The sequence below is a fragment of the Suillus subaureus genome (genome assembly GCF_016647635.1).
Source record: "Suillus subaureus strain MN1 chromosome Unknown BJ212scaffold_33, whole genome shotgun sequence".
NCBI lineage: Eukaryota > Fungi > Basidiomycota > Agaricomycetes > Boletales > Suillaceae > Suillus > Suillus subaureus.
Window position 1 is genome coordinate 59,629 of NW_024538589.1, and position 21,646 is coordinate 81,274.

At 46.1% G+C, this 21,646-nt stretch overlaps 7 protein-coding genes across 7 annotated transcripts; 1 reads left to right on the forward strand and 6 right to left on the reverse strand.

Moving 5' to 3' along the window:
• Nucleotides 1–515: 515 nt before the first annotated feature.
• BJ212DRAFT_1484292 (uncharacterized protein) lies at nucleotides 516–3,575 on the reverse strand (the record flags this gene model as incomplete). The annotated part of the gene is made up of 6 exons (XM_041340768.1): nucleotides 516–2,069; nucleotides 2,118–2,357; nucleotides 2,412–3,032; nucleotides 3,083–3,126; nucleotides 3,198–3,422; nucleotides 3,479–3,575. 6 exons carry the CDS (start codon nucleotides 3,573–3,575, stop codon nucleotides 516–518), a joined length of 2,781 nt encoding a protein of 926 aa, XP_041189295.1.
• Nucleotides 3,576–4,617: 1,042 nt separating this feature from the next.
• Nucleotides 4,618–6,180, forward strand: BJ212DRAFT_1378402 (uncharacterized protein). The gene is made up of 4 exons (XM_041336564.1): nucleotides 4,618–5,208; nucleotides 5,256–5,346; nucleotides 5,404–5,741; nucleotides 5,789–6,180. The coding sequence occupies exons 1-4, from the start codon at nucleotides 4,828–4,830 to the stop codon at nucleotides 6,038–6,040; spliced, it is 1,062 nt and encodes a 353-aa protein (XP_041189296.1). The 5' UTR covers nucleotides 4,618–4,827; the 3' UTR covers nucleotides 6,041–6,180.
• A 1,340-nt stretch (nucleotides 6,181–7,520) lies between these two features.
• On the reverse strand, nucleotides 7,521–8,902 carry BJ212DRAFT_1484294 (uncharacterized protein; the record flags this gene model as incomplete). Its single annotated transcript, XM_041340769.1, has 6 exons — nucleotides 7,521–7,719; nucleotides 8,097–8,111; nucleotides 8,165–8,215; nucleotides 8,274–8,551; nucleotides 8,638–8,765; nucleotides 8,845–8,902. 6 exons carry the CDS (start codon nucleotides 8,900–8,902, stop codon nucleotides 7,521–7,523), a joined length of 729 nt encoding a protein of 242 aa, XP_041189297.1.
• A 506-nt stretch (nucleotides 8,903–9,408) lies between these two features.
• On the reverse strand, nucleotides 9,409–11,430 carry BJ212DRAFT_1484295 (major facilitator superfamily domain-containing protein; the record flags this gene model as incomplete). The annotated part of the gene is made up of 10 exons (XM_041340770.1): nucleotides 9,409–9,481; nucleotides 9,543–9,656; nucleotides 9,715–9,775; nucleotides 9,835–10,022; nucleotides 10,082–10,292; nucleotides 10,345–10,561; nucleotides 10,617–10,633; nucleotides 10,689–10,698; nucleotides 10,750–10,969; nucleotides 11,162–11,430. 10 exons carry the CDS (start codon nucleotides 11,428–11,430, stop codon nucleotides 9,409–9,411), a joined length of 1,380 nt encoding a protein of 459 aa, XP_041189298.1.
• A 1,556-nt stretch (nucleotides 11,431–12,986) lies between these two features.
• Nucleotides 12,987–13,549, reverse strand: BJ212DRAFT_1484296 (uncharacterized protein; the record flags this gene model as incomplete). The annotated part of the gene is made up of 3 exons (XM_041340771.1): nucleotides 12,987–13,235; nucleotides 13,282–13,434; nucleotides 13,490–13,549. 3 exons carry the CDS (start codon nucleotides 13,547–13,549, stop codon nucleotides 12,987–12,989), a joined length of 462 nt encoding a protein of 153 aa, XP_041189299.1.
• Nucleotides 13,550–16,718: 3,169 nt separating this feature from the next.
• BJ212DRAFT_1302438 (uncharacterized protein) lies at nucleotides 16,719–17,755 on the reverse strand (the record flags this gene model as incomplete). Its single annotated transcript, XM_041333258.1, has 5 exons — nucleotides 16,719–16,752; nucleotides 16,778–16,904; nucleotides 16,955–17,121; nucleotides 17,175–17,281; nucleotides 17,531–17,755. The coding sequence occupies 5 exons, from the start codon at nucleotides 17,753–17,755 to the stop codon at nucleotides 16,719–16,721; spliced, it is 660 nt and encodes a 219-aa protein (XP_041189300.1).
• A 550-nt stretch (nucleotides 17,756–18,305) lies between these two features.
• On the reverse strand, nucleotides 18,306–19,293 carry BJ212DRAFT_1302439 (uncharacterized protein; the record flags this gene model as incomplete). The annotated part of the gene is made up of 4 exons (XM_041333259.1): nucleotides 18,306–18,596; nucleotides 18,726–18,911; nucleotides 18,962–19,110; nucleotides 19,161–19,293. The coding sequence occupies 4 exons, from the start codon at nucleotides 19,291–19,293 to the stop codon at nucleotides 18,306–18,308; spliced, it is 759 nt and encodes a 252-aa protein (XP_041189301.1).
• Nucleotides 19,294–21,646: the final 2,353 nt, after the last annotated feature.

Consider the following 21,646-nt stretch of genomic DNA (forward strand, 5'->3'; position numbering starts at 1 on the left):
CACAACGAAGATGCACATATTCGACAAGCTTTGCTGTTGGCTGAGCTGTATCGCCTATCGCTGCTTTCTGCAAGAGACATTTAGTCCTATATACATTCAGTACAGTATACATCCTGACCATTCCCGCCTGTTATTTCGCCTTAGGTTCCCGTGTCACGCGAGCTTCCTGCGGCTTGTTAGCATTCTCCATGCTAGAGTATACTGTCAAGCAGCGTGATTGTCAATCGTTGACCCGCCTTCGAGCGATTCACCATCCAGACCAGCGCTGTAATGTTTGTCGGTCTCCCCTGCACCTCCATCCTCTTACCACTAGGAGTACGTCTCCCTACGAATCTTCACTGCTTTCATTTCTGGCGGGACGAACTCGAAACTTCGAGAAACCAGGTGCCCTCGTGAGATCTGGTTTGTCAATGAAATCGCGAAGTTGCCTGCTGAATACAAGAAAACAGCTGCTAGCTTGCTAGCCTCGACACTACAAACCTTACACTACACAATAAACAATTGTATTCTCATCACTAACCCACAGAACGTCCCGCAATCGCCACCAAGTGCGAAAAATTTCGTCCGACCAGCAATCCCTTTCCCTTTCCCCGAACATACGCCAGAGGCTTGCTCAGCAAAACATACAACAAATCCGGTTGCGCACCCAGGTGATGCCTCAGGTACGCCACAGCAACCGCAGTCGCCCATATATTCTCATTGACCTGCAAATCTGCTGCCTTTTCCAGGATCTCCACGCCCACAAGTGCCTCTAATTGAGGCGATAGTGTGAACGAGCCGTTGTAGCTCTGCAGCAAGATAAGAGCGTACACTTCCTTAGGCACGGGTGGTGGGCGTGAGTTAGACACTACTGCATCTTCCGGCAGTCGTGCCCTCAGATGCGCGTCACGGGTTGGGTCGAAGACTGGCGATGGGATGCGCTGGATTGGATCTTCCGAAGGGTATAGTAGGCTGGACGACCGAGAATGGATCCATTGAGAATTGGTGGAGAAACCCTCCAATGAACTCAATGTAGAGAACGTATCCGTGCTTGAGTTATCATGATGGAACGGACGTGCACTCTGACTCGACGACGAGCTCGAACGGGATTGCGCAGTGGAATAATATGTACCAGGGAGCAACCTCTGGCGTCTCGAGTGTGTCAGAGCAGCCTGATCTGAGGTGAAAAAGCTGAACACTGCATCAACCACCCGAGACAAGTCGTCCAAAGCCGTCTGTACCATGCTCTCATCTACCAGAGCATAATCCTCAGCAGCATCACTAGCACTGACGCTAGGTGGAGATGCATAGTGATGCTGCTGCCAGGACCTTTCCTGTGGTGTTGTCCGGCGTAGCCCGCTTCCCGCTGCCTCGCGTCGGGACTCTATGGCAACAAAGGACGTGTGCTGACTCACAAGCTGGTATTCAAGTCCTAAGCGGACAATCGCCGCTTTTCGAACTCCCTCATTCGTGGTAGGTGCCATAGGTCTTGGAAGCGGTGCTCTACCTTCTGCCAGGTGCTTAATAAGTTCCCGTGCAGCCAAAGTATGAAGGAGTGGAAGTTCATCCTTGAGCGGTGGTTTAACTGCCGTGACCGGCACCACGAACTCGAGGATCTCAGCCAAGCCTTCAACCTTGGCATGCAACCTGACTTCGGGAGGGATTGATCTAAAAGTGGTGATTGCAAAGATGTTGAAGCGCATCTCAGGGAATATCTTCGTGACACTATGTGGAACCTGCTGTATCGGAGATGGCGGCTCCAGCTGCATGACACTGGGCGGAAGCGAGTGATGGTAATTCGAGGGTAAGAAGTTGACGGCTTGTGGGTTGCCCGAACCATGCCAATCAACCACGACACTCTCGATTACACCCGTCCGACCAGCGTTTAGAAGCCTTGCACATTTCTCAATCATGTCTTCAGCTTGAACTGCAAACAAACATTCACCCCCGCCCGAGCGAGCGAGGCGCTCGCACACGGCCGATGCAGCATGTTCACCGATCCCGAGGGTGAATACCCTCAATGGTGCGTTTGGCCTGCAGTTATCGACAGCCGCTGAGACAACCTCGAATGGATCGAGGTTTGTGGATGACTGTCTCATCATTAGTTCGAGTAGAGCCTCGGTCGACATCAGACGCACATTTGAGTAGGACGACGGCCTCAGGCGCTTGACTCTGGACAAGACTTGCGTGACCACTCTACGACACCGTGAAAATATACCTTCTCTCTGAAGGGGGCTTACTCCAACGCGTTCGCCTCCACCAGTAAGAACGAATATGACAGTCGGGCGATTGTGATTGCGAGATGCCACTGCAAGCTGCAAGGCGTGGGCAAATTTCGTTCTGCCGTTGTTGGCTTGTATGGCTTGTATATTCGAGATCTGCACAACTCACTCAATGTCTAGTTGCTTTTGACGGTAACAGAACATAATTACCGCATACTCCATGTTCCTGTTGTTGAATGACACGCTCGTCTCCCACATACCATCAACCTCGCTCGCAAAGCTGAAGATATTGAATGTTGTATCCGAGTCTGGTAAGAGGTGAAGGAGCATTCCCATCGTGCGCTTAGTTGTCTCCATCGGGAGTCCGCTCATGCTCGAACTGCGATCAACAACGAATATGTATTCTTGCGACGCAACGCGGGACGTTTTGAACTTCGGTACAAAAGAGAGCCGCATAGCAATTGTATCCGCATGCTGTGGATGGACTTCGGCAAAACACCGAGGCTCGTCGAGTCCAAGGGCGTATACCATCAACACGAAATCTCGGTCTAGGAACGTCGTAGATGACCACCTTGCGGTCATCCGTTGTTCAGATATTGTTCCTGCGCGTATCCTGTATCGCAGTAGAGAAATCCGGTGAGTAGGGCTGCGTATGTCCTGTATCGCATCACTGGTTTGGACGTCCACAGTGATTTCAACGCGCGTCCTTTCATTAGCCGTGGATGCATCGAGCAAGGCTGCCGGAGTCTCGCCGTATCGTTTAGCAATGGTCATTGGAAGCTGTAAATAGACATGATCTTGTCTTCCCTCATCCAAAAGATCCATCACAAACTAATCACCTGTCAAACAAAGTATTTATGACGAACTGAGAGTGCACTCACTGTCAATCTTGCTGTAACCTTCTGCCGGGCGGGAATCGAGCCAACTGAAATTGTGAATACTAGATCAAGGTCGAGTCAGAATTCGTCCAGGATCGTCGTAATGCGCTCGCCACACATTCTACTAATCCCGCGGACTTTCCGACATCCATTGCATCGTGGAAAGCTTCTGCGGCTTCTGACTTCTCCTTTGCAACACCGGTTATAACGCGCCCATCGGCATGTTCAAGCTCAAAGGCGCAACTCGCGGCGCTCACTGGAAGGGGGAATACGTATTTTGCGCGGCTTGTAGGGCTCTCTGAGTCATTCTCGAAGACTTGAGAGAGCATAACTCTCGCAGAGACTGCAAGGTAAGAGGAGTACAGATTAGTGGTGAATGTGGATCTCGCTCTGACTCACCGTCAGCCATCCATACCCTCACGTCGACCTCTTGAAGTGGTAAATGCAGAAGACGTTGGTCTGGGGAGCGATACACGATGCCCGCATATCCGGTCATAGTTATAGTTGTACAGTGACGAAACAACGTGAAGAAGTCACCGATTGATGCATCCTTGAATGTTTTATACTTGAAGTTTGATGCCTAGAACAACAGTTCCTGAGAAGCCGTTTCAGATCCTGAATGCATGAATATGACTCGAGGTAAGGGCCAGACATGCGCCACAGTTATGTTATGTCTATCTGATAACAAATTACAGGCAAGGAAATTCGATAGCTTGGCGAATGATACTCTGCATCGTGTAGTCTCCGAAGCTTGGAGAATCTCGCCATGTTTGAACTTTGCCGCGACTCGGAGAAATGTAGTACATCATCGACAATCTGTCGAAGCGCTTCGGAGGTTCGAAGGAACCCATAAGCCAATCAGTCAAAGTTGTGTCCACGATGGCGGACCGGTCGGTATCGATACCGACTCAGAAGTCTTCGAGAGTCGAGCGTGGCCGGTGTCGAAGTGATAAGATCTTGTCGCCTAAACATTACTTCTATCAATATATCCGAGTTCACACCAAGTATCTATTCAATACTCCATTTGAAACGCTATACAATAGCACACATACCGAGACTCCAGTGACAAGTGAATGCTGCACATGTTGATATTGAACCTCGTAGCAACCTCGCGCAGGCCCGATTTCTAGGCGATGGAAATTTGCTTGTATGTCAAAGTGAAGTTACGAGGGCGATTTAGTGTCTGTCTAAACATTGATGTCGGACGGCTTAACATACACTCTTCTGGAGCAAAAACTTTACTTGGAGAGGATGGCTGAAGTGTTGAAGACGCCTGGTCGCTGTGTGCAGTATTGAAACTCCGTCACGGCACATATCGGCAGGTGAGTGACTTCAGCTATCTTACTCAATTCTGCCTCAATCGTGGTCGTTCAACTTCGCAATGAGCTGTATTGAAGAGAGAATGATATTCGTGTTGAGAACTTCAAGTAGATAGAAATATGAGTTTTGTGAAAGTGCGGACTTCTGTGGGGTGGCCGGGGGGCTATACTAGTATATATATAGCCATAGGCTAATGTATTGATGCACTCTGATAAGCGGGCCAAGTGACTTGAGTGGTGATCCCGATGCCGACTAGTAACGACGTTTACATAAACTTACTGGAGGTGCGCACGCTGAGCGCAGCGCTAGCCTTCTCCCACAATCTCCATCGGCCGACCGATGAGCTCATGTCTCTCTTGAGTCTTGGGTTCCTTCTTCAGTTTTAACGTTTTAGCCCCCACTAACAGGTCTACTTGTACCTGTTTCCCATGTCCAACACACCGGACGAGTCCCCCGCTCAGCTTTACGCCGAGAAAACGTGGCTGGCTGGCAGCATTATGACCGGCGTCGGCTATGGCATTGTCTTGGCTCTTTCCTGGCTCTGTCTGCAGTCATTATGGTACCGTACGCGAATAAAGGACGCAGATTATACTAGGAATTGCTTTTTTCTCGGCTATGTCTGCGTCATGTTCACCCTAGGGTCGCTTTTCATAGGTTCCAACTCCCAATTCACCCAGCTCGCCTTCATAAACGACCGAAATTATCCAGGTGGTCCCAGTGCGTGGGAGGTTGAGATGTTTTCCATCGCTGTGGATGAGATATCCAATGTCTCTTTTGTCTTGGCAGATTGGTGTGCTACAGCACTCATGGTGAGTTTCGGTCAAAACAGTCATATCATCATTCTTCATAAGTGTAGGTCTGGCGCTGCGTGATTATATACCGTGATTGTGGAATTTGTCCATGGCCAATCCTCGTGATGCTAGGGACCATGCTCCTTTCATCTTTCGGTAAATGGTCTACACTTCTATGCATTAATGTCCCTAACTTGGCATTCCTCTCCTCAGTGCTCGGCACCCTCTTTCTCTACCAGATCTCATCCCCATCGTCATCACCATACTCTGCTGCTGGCATGACTGTGAATTTCACACTCCCATACTTTTTCTGTGAACTTGCCACCAATATAATCGTCACCATCCTCATCGTACTCCGCCTATACTTCTATCGTCTCCACATGAAGCAAGCATTACTAGGTCCTAGACACGTAGTGGAACACACTAGTGTCGAGTCGATGATTATTGAGAGCGCTGCGATTTACTCCACGTTCTCCTTACTATTCTTGATCCCATTCGCGACGGGAAGTCCTGTTGCTAATGTATTCATGCAAGTGCTCGGAGAGGTACAAGTGAGTATTATCATGTTAATTTATGTTTTTACACTGACTCTCTATAGCTCATTGCCCCCTTGCTGATTATATTCCGCGAGGCCCAAGGGAACGGCTGGATTAGCTCCGCACTATCTGCGGCATCTTCCAGTAAAACCGCTGTCCCATTCTCCGATATCGAGTTCACGTCTCAGCATATACGTAACGAGGGCCTCAAATCTACCGACTATAGAGACGCCTCCACAACTGCAGAGGAAGGTCTTAATATTGATAATGGTGATAACGTTGTAGAGGTTCCGAGAACGGAGGATTACACCTAGTTGGTCGCAGGGGCCCTGACGATGTATTCCACATATCGCATTATGTATTTGTATCATATCTTCACACATTGCTCAATGTATCATAAAGTAGGCTAAGACAACATACGACGAAAATGAATGCGATACTACTAGTAGCCTGACTCCGAGTGAAGACAACTCAATGGTTCACTGTATTAGGAATAATTCTGTCGTCAATGTGGTAAGTTAGGATTTTCATTAGTAACTGCCACAGATGGTAGCCTTGGTTCCGAATTCAACATCAGTGCGCTTGGCGCCTATCTTGTTGCAGACAATTCTTCATATGCTCAGTAGGTCACTGGACGGCCATAAAACGGAAATGTGTGTTACCCCAAAGAAGAATCCGAAGAACGCGTACGTTGCGTACGACGCACGAGTTGCATCTGCAGAAGCCGTCGCGTCGACTTGGTCGCCTCTACTGAGTCCAGTGAGGGCGCTAAACATCCCAGGGTATAATAAGCAGATAAAGGCAAGTAAAACAACGGATGATAATAGACACCGCGCAAGCCTTTGGATCGTTCATACACGGAGACAAAATCATTATCATGGCTATTGGAACCGCTATCTTTCTCCTCGGAATAGCTTGTCATGATCCAGAGATCAAACGCTCCACAGTGGAGATATAACGGGTGAGCTTGCTCCAATGCTTATACATTGATACATATGCAGAAATGGCACGGGACCATGGTGCTCGCCAAGGTGGGATTAAACAACGATCTCTCACCTTATCCAGGCTGTCAGGGTAGGAGCGCTTGGTTTAATAATAACCAGATCAGTGAAGACCACGAATGATGCCTGAAAATGCGTATGCCGCTCCAAAGATGCGCCTATCAAGTAGATAAGCCGAAATTTTAAATTTACTGGCGGACCGTGTAGGCAGAATGACTGGGTCACTGGGACGGTTGTCTGAAACGTTGCAAGCAAGGTGGCAGGCAGTCTGCAATATGCAGGGCTGGATGGAATCAAAGAACTTGATGTTATCGTTGAAAGTTGAGTATTCGAATCATGTCGGTGGCAGTGTGACATGCGCCCGGGCCGATGAGGTGACACCGTGACCTCACTTCTGCCGCCACTGAACAACTTTATTATGTTTGAATTTGCCAATTAATTCGCTTTCACTACCTCTTACCGGTTACCTTTGTGTGCACCGTGTGCATAAGCGCGACTGGCGACTTGTGACGCAACCTGGAATTTCTGTAAGTCCCTGGCGCACAGGTAGGTCTTGGATTGTGCATTAGTACCATCACGCACCCTGATCAGCGGGGGCATATCATGATGGTGCGCATCCGAGACGACCTAGAGACGCCGCGGACATTACACACAACCTACTTGCACAATGCACATGTAGGGCGCAAAGAAATGGCCGGCGGTCAACGATAACAAATTTCATTACTAAATGCAATTTGCTTTGCAAATTTGGGTATCATATTCCGCAACTTGTCCGTGCTGCCAGATGCCACATCTAGAACTGGCTGAGGAGTTTCTCAAGATCGATGGGTTCTCCACCACTAGTCAAGGCAGCCTCTATAACTGCGACGTCCTTCAGTGCACTGAGGGGGCTACCAAGACCGTCATCTTTTCCTTTTAATGCTGCAAAAAAGCTCGCCTGCTCCAATTCTATCCCTTTGAGTGGTTCATCAATAACCTCCTCCTTTTCAGGGCTAAGGACACTATTGCATCGCGGGTGGCCGACTTGATGGTGATGCGAAAAATAGGCTTCTCAACGTCGTGGAAGTCATGGGCCATGGTTTACTGGACTTTAAGCCAGCCATCTGTGCCGGTGATGACAATACTGCGATCTACATCGCAACGAGATAGGCTAGGTCCAGCGAACCTGAGCTCAAAAACTGCCGTGTGAGCCGTCCGCGTTTTTCATTATGGTGTTAATAGTATCGTGGGGAGCAAGCAACTGCCTATTGAGCGATGCAAATCCAGATAGGTTAGTCATTGCTCTTGGGAGTATGACACGAAGTGCTGCGACGGAGTGCTATAAGGAGTCGGCGGCGGCGTCTACAAATATTTCACCGCGGGGACTCACCACACCTGTATCGAGCTAAACTCAGTTAAGTGTCAGCTGTTTGAGTGTAAGCACAACATGGTTCTTACCACGAAACCTCCTTGATGCTAATCCGATTGAAGCGGGGGCACAGTCCAAATCTTGTCAGATCAGACAACAGATCAAGAAAATCAACTTTCCTCTGGAAAAATCCGCCACGTCGAGGTATACCATTTGGTACCCTGGTCCATGAAGTTAACAGTACGGGAGCTGAAGAAGGTGACTTTTCCTATCTTGCCGGCTGCGATAGCACGGCCAGCGGCAATGTGGCCTGGCTCAGCCTCCCAATTTTCGGCTACTCTCCATACGAGCCCCTTGGGCTTATACTGGGCTTCATACTGAGCGATCAATTTGACACCAGATGCCGCGTCTGCTGCAACGGGCTTTTCGCTTAGCACGTGTTTACCGGCAGCGAGTGCTCTCAACACAATCGACGGCTGATGGGTGATTGGGAGGACAATGATAACGGATGAAATGTCAGACCTGGCGAGAAGTGCATCGAGATTGAAAGGTCAAAGTAGACATCAGGGGTAGTATCGAGGAGGGCTGTTGCTTGGGCAGCGAGTTCACGAGCGCTCTTCTCCGATCGTGAGTAAACCGCTTTGAGCTTTGGTGCGGGAGGGCCAAGCGTTTGCAGTGCGGGAAGGTGTGCTGTTGAAATATAATTAGAAGGTAAAAGTGAATGTTCGGAGCAGGGTGGGTGAGCCAGGCAATTGATTATCTTGCATACCTTCCTTAGCGAAGATACCCGCGCCAAGGATAGCAGGTCCAGCGTTTGAAGCTGACATGAGTATTACTAGAACAAGCTTACGTAGATAACACTCAATTGATAGACATGGGTCCGCAAGCGTTGATAGCAAGTTAACGGGGATGTTATAATATAGTTCTCCTGCTGTTTATTTCTATCATTCTCACTGTCAAGGATAAATGTTAGACAGCACGATGCACATGGTCGTATGATGCATAAAGTCTGGTTCGCATGTTGCATCTTCCAGAATACACTTCCGTGTCCACTCCAAAGACGATAAGTGCATTCCACGTGATCCCCCTCAGACAGACCATAGACGAATGAGGATAATGGTTCCTTCTATACTGTGCAACTTGACCTATTGAACGAGGCTTACGTGCCCAGATTTCCATGGCATATTTTGTATCGCTACCACAGTGCATCAACTGCGTTCTGAGTTTAAAAGGTTTGAAGCTGAATGATGGTGGATGGAGTTCAAGGTCTGCAGGTGCACAATTTGATTTTCAAATTGACATGTGTGAATGGTCATGAGCACATATCATGTCCTCATGACATCTCGTTCCCGCTCTCGATCATCCCTTTCGCCTTCGTATTATTTATCTCCTGATCTCTCTTCATTCTGTATATCACACAAATTTAGCAACTGCGAACAGACACATGAAGGAAGAAGAGTCACGCACAAGCCTTCGTCTTCGAGCACAGTTGTATCTCTGATGCGCAGGTAGATCATCGGGAAAGAGAACACAAGACCAGCAACAACTAGACACCACGTAGAGAGGAATATGTTCATGTAGCTGTAAGACCGGGGTTAACTTTCGAACTTGGTCAGTTGGTCGAGTGACTAAGACTCACGGAAGCCCCATTGCGTCCATCCGCCACACACCAGCAGCTCCAGCGCTCTGAATGGAGTGGTCTGCAAAAAAAAATACAGTTAGGACTCACGTACCAGGTGGAATCAGAGACGAGGCATACAAAACCCGGAGTAGATAGCCAGCTTGTTCGCATCATTGCTCATGGCACCGATGAGCCAGAAGCTTGTCGTCTGCCACATTGCGTCCAGCAATCCATAAAATATCATGAGCCAGACATGCGCTGGGTACCTCGTGTCATAAATATCCATCTTCTGAGAGTCTGGGGGGACGGAAGTGCGAGTGTACGTCCTGGATACAAGATCATCAAGAATTGATGGGAAGATCTATCTATGCGGGAGAATGCGAACCGTTGGTAATAATAAGCCCAGATGTGCACTGTAAATGTCATCGCCATTAGAATGCCCCAGCCAGTGAACGCGCGCACACGTCTCCGCAGCCTCTTGGAGTCTAGGACGACACCGATCATTCCGCTGCCAATGATCTGCGAAAGCCAGTACATGAAATTATTGAGGGACCTCGCGCGGATGTTAAACAATGCTGAGTTGTAATCGTTGAACTCTGCTCACAGAGGGTCAGGCGTTTCAGGTGGTGGGAGCCAAAAGCAACGTACGCCATGTATAAAAGTAATTACTCGCAAAGAACATCGGGAAGAGCAAGAGGACCATGGGGTCTGTGATTATAGCAACCCATAAGCCATGAAATTCGGACTTCCATGACGGATGGCGAGGCATCACGACCCTCGTACCGTCCGTGCGGATCATTTTGTCGGGATCAGCCATCAGAAGAGGAATCGTCACCCCAAGTATTGTGAGAACCAGGATTCCCACCTGTGCAGTAATCATGATTAGTGACAGTGCCAACGAAGCGTTTGAGAGGACCAACATATGTTCCATTACTGACTTGATAGGAGACGAGTTGATTTAAGAGGAATGCATGATTAAGGAGGAGACTTACCGTTGTTGTTCTAAAGCCGCAGTGGTAAGCGGTGGTGTCAATAATGCACCGCAGTACATACCGTTGAGTGGATATTCTGTCCGAAGGACACGGAAGCTCCTACGACTGCTCCCAAGTTGAAAATGGCCCAGAATATACTGATAAAAATGCCCTTCTGTGCTTCAGTACAGTAACTTAGCATAATCGAGCCCTGAGCGGTCCACAGGAACGCAGCAGTGACACCGAGAAGGGCACCCGAGGTAACAACAAACCAGCCAGCGCCAGGGTGGATATTGATTGCGCTGGATTAGGCATAAGGGCGGAGACTGGCAGGAAAAGAAAAAGAACTTGCAGGTAAGAACCAACGTAGAGCGCATAGCCCAATGTTCCAAAGAGCAGAGTACGCTTAGCGCCAATCTTGTTGTTGACGGTTCTTTCAATTTGTACGTTCAATCAATTAACCACCGGATGGTCATGAGATGAAATGTCTTTACCCAGAGAAGAACGCGAAAAACGCATATGTTGCGTATACCGCACAAGTTGAGTTTGCAGAAGTTGTTGGGTCGACTTGGCCGCCTCCGCCGAGTCCAGTGAGGGCGTTAAACATTCCAGGGCATAAGAAGCAAACAAAAGCAAGCATAACGATTTGCGTTATGGGGTGATAGTAAATACCACGCAAGCCCTTTGGTCGTTCGTACACGGAGATAGAATCATTATCGGGACTGTTTGAGCCGCCATCTTTCTCGTCGACAGAGCTGGACATAATATCGAGACAAGGGAACGGTCCAAGGTGAAGGGATAACGTGTACACGGGTTCTTGCTTATATGCTGGCTGGCAGACGGTGCACGGGACGTGCTCGTGAGGGCAGATGTCGAGCCGCGGAATCGCGAATTCTCACTTAATCTGCTCTATCAAAGTTCAAGCTATTTAATAATAGGTCAGTCAAGATCGCGCGGCGGAATGATCCCCGAGGATGTGAGTGAGCCCAGATAATGATAAGGGATCAGGTCGCACACAATGTAGGAAATTGAGCATATAGCTTTGACGATGTGCCTATTGAGCAGATAAGCTGAATATTTGAACTTACTTTGGGACCGTTAGTGCTGGTTTGTCTGCGAAAATAAGTATGGGCAACCATGACGGCAACAGGTAAAACACCACGTTCTCAAATCTCTAATATGAAGTCAACAACGTTAACATGTACGTGTGGCTGACCAAATAGAAGTGAAGGTATCAATGTTGAAATTTCGAAACGCATCAGCAAAAGACCCATAATTTTCGCTTATCAAAAAGAAGTTTGATGCTTACGGTGAGCCGCTAATGGAGCAACGCGATTGGTGGAACTGATTTTCCGTAGTTACAATGAATATCTCGATATTGAACCATTAGTCTAAGGTATGCATTCTCAAACCCTAGGCTAGGGCCACTCATTAGTAGTGAAATCTTGACAGTGATTAATACATGGATTCAAAACTATATTGCTATTTGTGAGCTACCAATACTATGCGAACTCTGTACTCAACATGTGATAACTCTCCTTATCTGTGAAATTGTTCAGGAAAAAACAGTCATAACTCTCCAAACAAACATCAGCAAACCAGCCAGTACCTGTACAATATTGTACAAAACTGTACAAGCCTGTTGTTACAATACCCCACTCTTTTTCCCATCATCACTGCAGACACCTTATAGCTGTACTTCTAATGCTTCCTTTTCACTGTGCTGTTTCCTCATGGTCTCCTTTATCTCTGACTCATACTTTGTTTTCCCATGAACCTTCCTCTCTTAGTAGTCATTACCCTTTGCCCAGCTTGGCCTGTGCACAATTCTCTTACATATATAAAAGCCTTAGTTACTGCTTGTATTTTCTCTAACTTGAATCTACTCAGTTCTCTTCGATACTTGAACTCTAGCTCCTTGGGAAGGAGGCTAGCCATTGTCCCATTTGAACTCTAGATCCTGTGGGAGTCTAGACGATTGCTCCTGAGGGAGGCATTAACTCGATAAGGCTCAGTCCTTGATTGACCTTGATCCTTGATTCCTTTATTGGAATGACGCTCCATCCAAGTTTGTAACACCTGTACAAGCCTTACAGTCACACAAGAAAGTCTCCCCTTTACAGTCCTGTCACAAGGTCTCAATATATACAAATGTTACAGCTTGTGCCTTTGTACAGACAATACATGTGATACATGTTGTATAGGTAGGACATGTGGTATAAGCTTATGCAGTTGCTAGACATTGTACAGGCTTGTATAGGATGCAAAAACTGTGCTGATTGTCACAAATTACAAAACACTGAATCAGACTATGCTAGATTATAAGATGATGTTGACATCCTCTATATCACTGCCTCCCATATTACCCTCATCAAAATCAAGGTCACCCACCCCAATCATAGTCCACTGCTCTAACATCTCCTTGAGCTCCATATGATGGTCAGGATTTTCTATAAGTGCATCTACAGACCTCTGCAACAAGTTGAAGTCAGCCCTACATTTATCTGCAGAGAGGTCAGGGACTTTGTCAGTGCTGGTCTCACAAAACCCAGTGAGGACACCCTTCATCTGTTGATTTGTCAATGACTAAATAAAGCAAATAAAATAAAATAACATGGTGGACCATGGTGCCCACAAGAAGCAGCCCATTGACAGGTATTGTATGTTGAAATTCATCTGTATTCTTGAGGGCCTTCTTGCTATTGCTGTAGTAGAATTTGAGGCAGCTATTCCTTAGAGCTTGTGAGACAAAATTCTTCCATTTGCCCTATAAAACTAATAGTGAGTGGCTGCCTTGGGGAGGAGTAAACAAGTAACCATACATTAGATGAATCAGGAATATGAAGATAATCACTGGTCTTGAGTAACTTGGTGGTGTTCATGATGATACATTTCTGTACCTCATCCTGGCACACTATGGTGCACTTCGGAAAGATATCATATGATGCTTTTGCGACAGACATAACAACTTTCCTCAGCTCCATGCAAAACATAAAGAGATCATTGCAGAGCTGACAGTAAATATATAAGTTTATTGTACATCCATTAATGAGACACTTACTAGCCATGACATTTGTGCTGTGTACTGTGGGAAATAGCCTAAGAAGCAAGATAAGATTCACAAAGGGGGTCAGGCAATGTGAGGAGCTTATTTACTGTTATCCAATTTGATCTTTTTTTCATGGTACATCCACAATTCAGCATCAAGGACTTCTTGTGCAAGTTGTAGTGTATCTCGATGTTCTGGAATGAGATGCGTTAGAACAGCCTGTAGACACATTTCTAACTTTGCTGCCTGCAAAAATGCTTGCTAGGCAGGTGGGTAAAACCTGATGTGACGATCATGTTCAGGCTGGCCTGCTAGAACCCTATTCTGAAATTCCCATCCAGTCTGCACATCTCCTACCCATCTCTGATGCTTCCCTGCCATCTCTGCATCTCCAATGAATTGGACCCACTCAGAGATCCTGTGCACTTGCCCTACCATGTCCAGTCCAGTCCTGCTTAATCCCACTAGTGCATAGTCAGTTAATTCCCATTACTGATTGAGTAGACAGCATTATTACATGGATTTCCACTGGCCACAGTACCTCATGGCCATTTACCTACATATTATTGGACCCATGTTTTTGCTACTACTTTTGCCTATGGACTCTGGACTTTCATGTAGCTAGTTATATAGGGTTGGGCAACCAGAATTACAATCACCACTGAGTAGGAGGGAGAAATCCCTGATACTGGTCACCCATACCTGTCCTTAGAGTTACTCTTGCTAATATACCTGTTTACCTGCTCTCCTTGACCTGACACAAGTGTCATTCATTTATCTGACATTCCCTAGCATCTCCAAGCTAGTCCTGATGCATTCCCTTCCTGTTAAGAACCATGCTCAAAGGAGAGAGAGACTGACTCAGAGGGGCTTGGCCTCAGCTCGTACGCTGTGCTCCTTACCCTGAGTATGTGCCCTTCATTTCAGAGGAAGTCTGATGATGGTCTGAGGAAGTCTGGAGGACTTCTGGAGGAGCACAGGAAACGTCTGGAGGAGCATGGAGAGTTTAGGAGGAATGCAGGAAGTGCTCAGGAGAGTTCCCACTGCAAGGTAATACTTCTACAGGAAAACAGGATGGAAGGATAAGAGGTCTGGAGGACAGGAGGACAGGATGTCCGAGGTCAGTATGGAGGACAGGAGGTCTGGAGGTCCGGAGGACAGGACATGGAGGTATGGAGGACAGAATGTCCAAAGGACAGGATGCCTGGAGGTATGAGGGACAGGACATCCTGAGGTACAGAAGACAGGACGTCCGGAGGTCTGGGAGGAATAGGGGCTACATCAGACGAAGTCTGATGTAGAAGCAAACAGAGGTAGACTACCCTAAGGTAGAGTCGGAGGGACAGGAAGTGGACCTAAGTCCAGAAAGAGGGTCAGTGCTGGAAAGGCAAGACTCTAGCCTAGGGAAGCAACCCCTAGACTTGGGACAGAGACATAGGGAACAAATCCGAAGGTCCGGAATTCTGGCCTAGGGAATCCTTCCCTAGGCCTTATGGAAAAGGATGAGACTCAGATGGACTGAAGTCCAGAAGATGATTGGCAAGTAGAACAGGATCTAAGATGATAGAGCAGGAACTAAGATGATATTCAGACTGAGGACTCTACTGTAGTTGTACAGGGGTTATATACTAGAGGCTATCTAAGAGGATCAGTAAGCAAAGGAGTAAGGCTATGTACAAGCATGTGGAAACACATTGGTAAGTAAGATGGAACATAAGTAAATGAACTTGGAGATGAAACTAGTACAAGGATCAATCAGCAAGATGGAAAGAGAGATAACCAAGAACTGGAAAGGCAGAGATGCATAAATGGGGATAGGTGCAGGATCTTGGATGGAGGGCAGGAGTAGGTCTGGAGATAGTAACAGTTAATATCTGGAGGTCCAGAGATCTGGGGATCCGGAAGGCAGGGTGGAAACAGGACTGAGATATGTGAGATGGTGGATGTAGTCTGGAATCTGAGAGGAGGTAAAGTCTGGATGTCTTGCCGGACAGAATGTGCATAGGGTGGACAGATAGGGATCAGGATATGGGGTCCAGAAATAGGTCCAGAAAGCGTGGGAATATGATGAGATCTATGTCTGGCATATGGGATATGACACTTCCTTTCCCTCACTCTCCTGCCATCTCTGCATCTCTGCACCTGCGGACCTAATTTCCTGCACATTGGACTTCATTCCATACCTTTGGGCTTGATCCCTGACCCTCAGACTATTGACCCTTTGCATAGTACTGATTATTAAACTTGACTAGATAGCAGATCCCTTGGGTTGAACATTCTTGCTTGCAAGTGTAGCAGCTAGGCAGGATTAGTAGACATATATTGGCTAGGTATTTTAACAACTATCTAGCCAAGTTGTATTATCCACACTGAGCTTTGCAGGGTTGTCTTGGGATATCTTGACCCTTTGCTTATTTCTGTGTGAATCTGGCTCATCAAGTGTAGCACAACTGGAGGAAGTGCTTTGCTGAGATGGAGAATGCCAATGTGAAGACTGCATGCGGGGGAGATACTGAGATGTGTGTCTACAAGGTGATGCTGAACACTGATATGAAGATCTTGAGTGTGTACAATGGCAAGAGTGCATGCAGGAGGAAGAAGGGTGCATAGACAACACATGCTGAGATGTGTGTCTATGAGGTGATGCTGAACACTAATATGGAGATCTTGAGCATATAGAATGATGAGAGTGCATGTGGGAGGAAGAAGGGTGCATAGATGACACATGCTGAGGTAACAGGAGGAAGAAGGGTGTGTAGATGGCACATGCTGAGATGTGTGTCTATGAGGTGACAGAGAGTGCCAATCTGGATACCTTGAGTGGGCAGGAGTAATATGAGGTGAGCATTCACAAGTTTGCACTAGAGCAGAAGACCCAGTAGACACCACACATCAAGATGATGGTCGACAAGGAGACTTTGAGTGGCTAGAAGCATGTCTGTGTTCATTATATTTAGCCCTTGATAGATAAGTTATGGAGGGAGCCTTGTGCTGTCCATTCTTCATTTGATGACACTTGAGAACATCAAAAACTTCCTGAAGAGCATGTGATAGGATTAACCTCAAGACAAAAATTAAAACACTTTCCTCTGTTTTGTCTCTGGCTGTGTCATTGAGCTCATTATCAAAATCATCATCAATACCATTGTCCTGAGCATCAGGCTCATCATCAAAATCCCCATCAATACCTTGATTGAAATCCCTAAGTATCAGGCTAATTGTTGACATCTCATCATACCTTGATTCAGAAAATCGCCCACAGCATTGAGTTCATAGTCAAAATCCTGATTATTAAAATCGTCCTGAGCTCCACCATTGTACTCACTATCCAAATTATCTGTGCATTGTCTGAAGTCCATGGTATCACCTGTTTTGAGCATTTGCTCCTGGTCCTGAACCCTGTCCCTGCATTGGGCATATGTGACAACAGATGGATGAGATAGTAGTGGAAGATGTACCTTTCCTCATTTTCCCCATCAGTTTGATACTGGTCCTGGTTGTTGTCACTGATACCATATTCTGGAGCTTGACTTTCAGTCTCCTCCTCATGGGTACACTCATTGGACTGTGGTGCCTTCTAGACATTCTGACTGCTAGTTGAAGTGGGCTGCATAAACCCAAACCCATCTAAGGAGTGAGCTGCACTTGAGGCTGTTCGGAGAGATGTAGCAGAATGTTGGTGTCCTGAATTGACATTCTTGTTGATACCAATGGAACACTGAGTAAGATTGGTGCTTCTGGTCAGAGACCTCTTAGTAGTAGCCTGGAAGAACATTAGCTTTTGGGAGTTCATATTGGAACATTAATTATACACTTTTTTCTTTGGTTTCTGGAGTTGGGAAGGAACCATGGGATTTTCTTCTGCATCACTAATGTCAAGAGTAGTCTCCTTCTGACATTTTCTTGCTGGGGCCACTAAGGTTTCTCCAGCTTTTTTCAACTGGTCTGCATGTCCACCTTGGCCTTGTGTAGATCTCTTACTTTGTTGAGTAACCTCAGAGACTTTGTATGAATGCTTGCCTCTTTTCTTTGGAGGCATTGAGCGACAAGGTGGAAAGTGTTGAGACTTGGTTCCAAAACCTATTGCCACCAATTAGTACCCAGAGTCATATCACATAAGCTGATGTTTGACATACTAAACCAGCACAACAGAGTATGTGTACAGGTACAGTAGGACTCTGAATGTGATAATAATGTAATAATAATTAGAGGGTACAACAAGTTGAATTTTGACAGTGAGAGAAGCATATTAAGAGATACATGAAGGATAAGAGACTTGAGAATTGTGAGAAGGCAAAGAGGCTCCAGAGTCCATAATGCAGAGTGCCAGCACTCGGAAAGAGGGTTGTGGGATGACATGTGTGAAAAAAAGTTCAGATGCCTTCTCATTGCCTCTAACTCTGAGTTGTCTGTTTGTTCTTTTTTTGTGGGAGATAAGACAATGAAGGCCTGGAAAGTGCTGTAGAGGATGTTGGAGGATTTGCTACAGATGTGCTAAGATGAGTGGAATAATGTGATAAAGGCTCAGATGGCCCTGCTGGGGGTGTATGAAGAGCATGAGATGCTGATGTGGGACAAAGACTCTTGGATTATCCTAAAGGAGGTGGTTCTTTACCAATAGATCTCATGAATGTATTGAGTAGGTTGAGGACTCCAGTATAGGTCATCTCTACCTGATCTTGGGGCCCATTTGCACCATAAACCATAGTGCCCCATTTCTGGACAAGAGGTCTGAATTCTGTGAAGTATTCAGATGTCTTATCAATGAAGAATCTGCCTTGCATCAAAACCCCCATCTTCACAAAACAGATCATACTCAGAGCCAAATGGGTATCCACCTTGCCAAAAGCCTCATAAGCACTTGCCCACGGAAAAGTTTGCTGGGACCAGGTAGGTGCCAATTAGCTGTGTGGCCCCCTATACTTAGCAACAAATTTGAAGAAAATATAAAATAAGGACTCAAGGTCATTGCTAGGCTGGTGTTTGATTAGAACCATATCAACATTGACATTCTGTGGAGTATTGGCAGCTAGAGTATTGGCAGCCTGTGGAACAAGGCCAATGTTGTTGTCCACCTTGAAATCATCTAGATCATTCAGATCAGTATCCTGGCCTGGGATGTTGGTGTTAACCTCAGATGGAGCTAGATCTAGCATAGCCTGAAGAATACAGATAGAAATGTAGGGCATGGTCCCCTGGAAAATGAAATGAACAATGAATAGCTAAAATGCACACTGAAACTTACTGTACCATGTGAATAGGTGCTAGTCATGCCTTCCACTAGAATCAAGGCATGATCAAAATCAATGAAGGAACCAATACTGTCATGAACAACAAAATTATTGGGACTGAGGTCCCCATGAAAAACTCGCCTCTCAATCATCATTTGATGAGCTGAAAATACAGAGTTGATACAAGTATTTTGCATGCTCAATAAAACTCACTAACTACAAAGGCATGAAAGGCAGTGAGCAGCTCTCGTCTAGAGCTGAATTTAGATAATGGCTGTCCACAGGGGGACAAGAGAATGTAGCAGTGGAATCTGTTGCAGAACATCAAGTCATCCTGATGGCCCATGTTGTATTGGCTGCAAATGAGTGCTGTGTAGTCAGGCTCCCCCTCATAATACACATCCAATGGTCTACAAATTCAATAATGTTAGGGATGCCCTTGATCATCTCCAGGATGGTTGTTTTGTGCATTCTCTTCTCCTTTGTCACCCAACAATCTTTTAAAGCATACTCATTCCCTGCCTCATCAGCCACATGATAACAAACCATTCCACCACAGAAAAGTCTGTGGCTCTTTCACAGAACCTTCATGATAGAATATGTTTTGTTACAGTTATCCTTCACCTAGCCCTTCACCTTGTGTACTAAATTGGGATAGGTTCCTGTGCATGCAGCATTACACATGTGGATCATCAGGTCAAAACCCAAATGGTGGCTATCTGATAGAGTGAGGGTACCCAACATCTCTGTAAGTCGTATAGGGCCTGTGTTTTGAGTGATGTGGAAAGGATAGGATATGATGAGACTAGAGTGGTCAAAGTAATGTGTGCAAAGTTAATTGGCATAATCAAAAACCTAATGATAAATCAATGCCACAGTTATTCTCTCAGCATTAGGTAGGCTTTGATCATAGATCCCCAGAACACTGGTATACTCTGCTTTTTAGCAAGATTGCTGGAGGTATGCTCCACAAAGAACAGGATGTCTGCCCATGTCTACTTGTGTTTTTGAGGGCAAAGTCAAACAGGGCTATGTTGGGCTTCTGGTAGTTGTATTCATCTGGTATAGGAGAATTGGCAAACTTTGCAGACTAGTACTGGGATCTAGCCAAGATGTTGAAAGGGAAGTGGGGTTTCAGTTTGTGACACAGGTGATACTGGATGGTGTAAAAGAGATGTTGGAACTCTTGTTCAGTTGTCATGGGTGGTCTGAGTTTTTTCTTTGATCCAGAAGGCTGGTACTCTTGGAAACTTCATGTTTTTGTTTCAGGTTGGCCATAGATCACCAAGTCCAAAGAGGCCTCTATACCAAGTGCTACACCCTTGATCTCTGCATTATCCATACCTGTATCACCATCCTCTGTAACATCATCCTCCACATCCTTGTCATCTGTATCACCTGAATTCTTTGCATCCTCATCATCTGCACTACTATCCTCTGTACTGTCCTCTTGCTCATACTTTGTGCCATGAGTACATTTGATTCCTTTTCTCCTGTGGTGGAATTTCCATTTGCCTCCAGAGTATGCAGATAGTCCTGTTCTGTCATACTGAATTGTCTTGATGTCACTTAATCAGAGAGTAGTTTTAATCACAAGATGATAGAAAATGGAGTCCTCCAACAGTATTCTGGCTCCCCTTCCAGTACCTTCATGAATCAGGTGTTTTTTCAGCTCTTGCCTGAGGAGAGCTTGCATAGTGTCTAAGGTGCATGGGTTGGAAGGGACACTGATGGAGCTTACAGTTGCACAGAGCAAGAATTTGTTGATGTCAGATTGCTGGGATGGCATGTCCAGTGACTGCATGTTGATGGTTTGTTTCAGGTGGTCAATGCTTAATGTTGTTTAGGCATGCAATTGCTAATTGGGCATTGTCCAGGCACATTCCTTATCTGTTATCATTATAAATCAAAACATCAGAATCATCAGAAAACATCTCTGAGCACTATGTGTAACAATTTATCTATCTATCTGTTATGAAGCATGATAAAGCACATAATAAAGCTGCTTGTTGAAGTACTTGTTCAGGAAAAATGACAAAGAATAATGTGTAGAAGTCTCCTTTGTCAACCACATGTCCACTGCAGCTCCCAGCTCAGGTATCATACTGATAAAGGCATGCATTTGCTTGAGGGGAACTATGTTACCTACTAGAGTACCATCCATATGCTTAGCATGTTTCAATACATGTATCCCAGCAACAGGATAGACTGCACCAACCTTCATGCTATGCACATAGCATAGATACTAATCTTGCCAAGTAATACAAGAACCTTGTCGGGCCATTGGGCAGATGATAAGCTGCACTTCACAGATGGTGTACCCTTCCCAGGAGTCACACTTCAGTCAGATTGATAAGAGTAGAAAAGGATTCACTCCTTAACCCTGACTGGGGCCACTCATACTCTCTATTGATGTTGATAAGGATGGCGTCTTGTTGGCCTTTCAGCCACTCAGGGCATGGTGGAGAGGCATGCAAAGTTTGCACTGGTAAGATGACGCATGGATCATGGAAGGAAACTTCCTGCAAGCAAACTGTGTGCCACTTGAACATAATCAAAAGGCAGGGTAGAAGGATGGTCAATCAATGATCTTCCTGAGATTCCAAACCCATGAATCACATCTCTGTTCCTTGCATCAAGTTGCAAAAGTTTGAAATAGCATCACAAAGATCCAGTATGTTGAACTCATCTGTGACATC

Coding starts and splice junctions, on each gene's coding strand:
- BJ212DRAFT_1378402 (XM_041336564.1), top strand. CDS start 4,828: ATGTCCAACACACCGGACGAGTCCCCCGCTCAGCTTTACGCCGAGAAA. Junction 5,209..5,255: donor GGTGTGCTACAGCACTCATG/GTGAGTTTCGGT, acceptor TCATAAGTGTAG/GTCTGGCGCTGCGTGATTAT. Junction 5,742..5,788: donor AAGTGCTCGGAGAGGTACAA/GTGAGTATTATC, acceptor GACTCTCTATAG/CTCATTGCCCCCTTGCTGAT.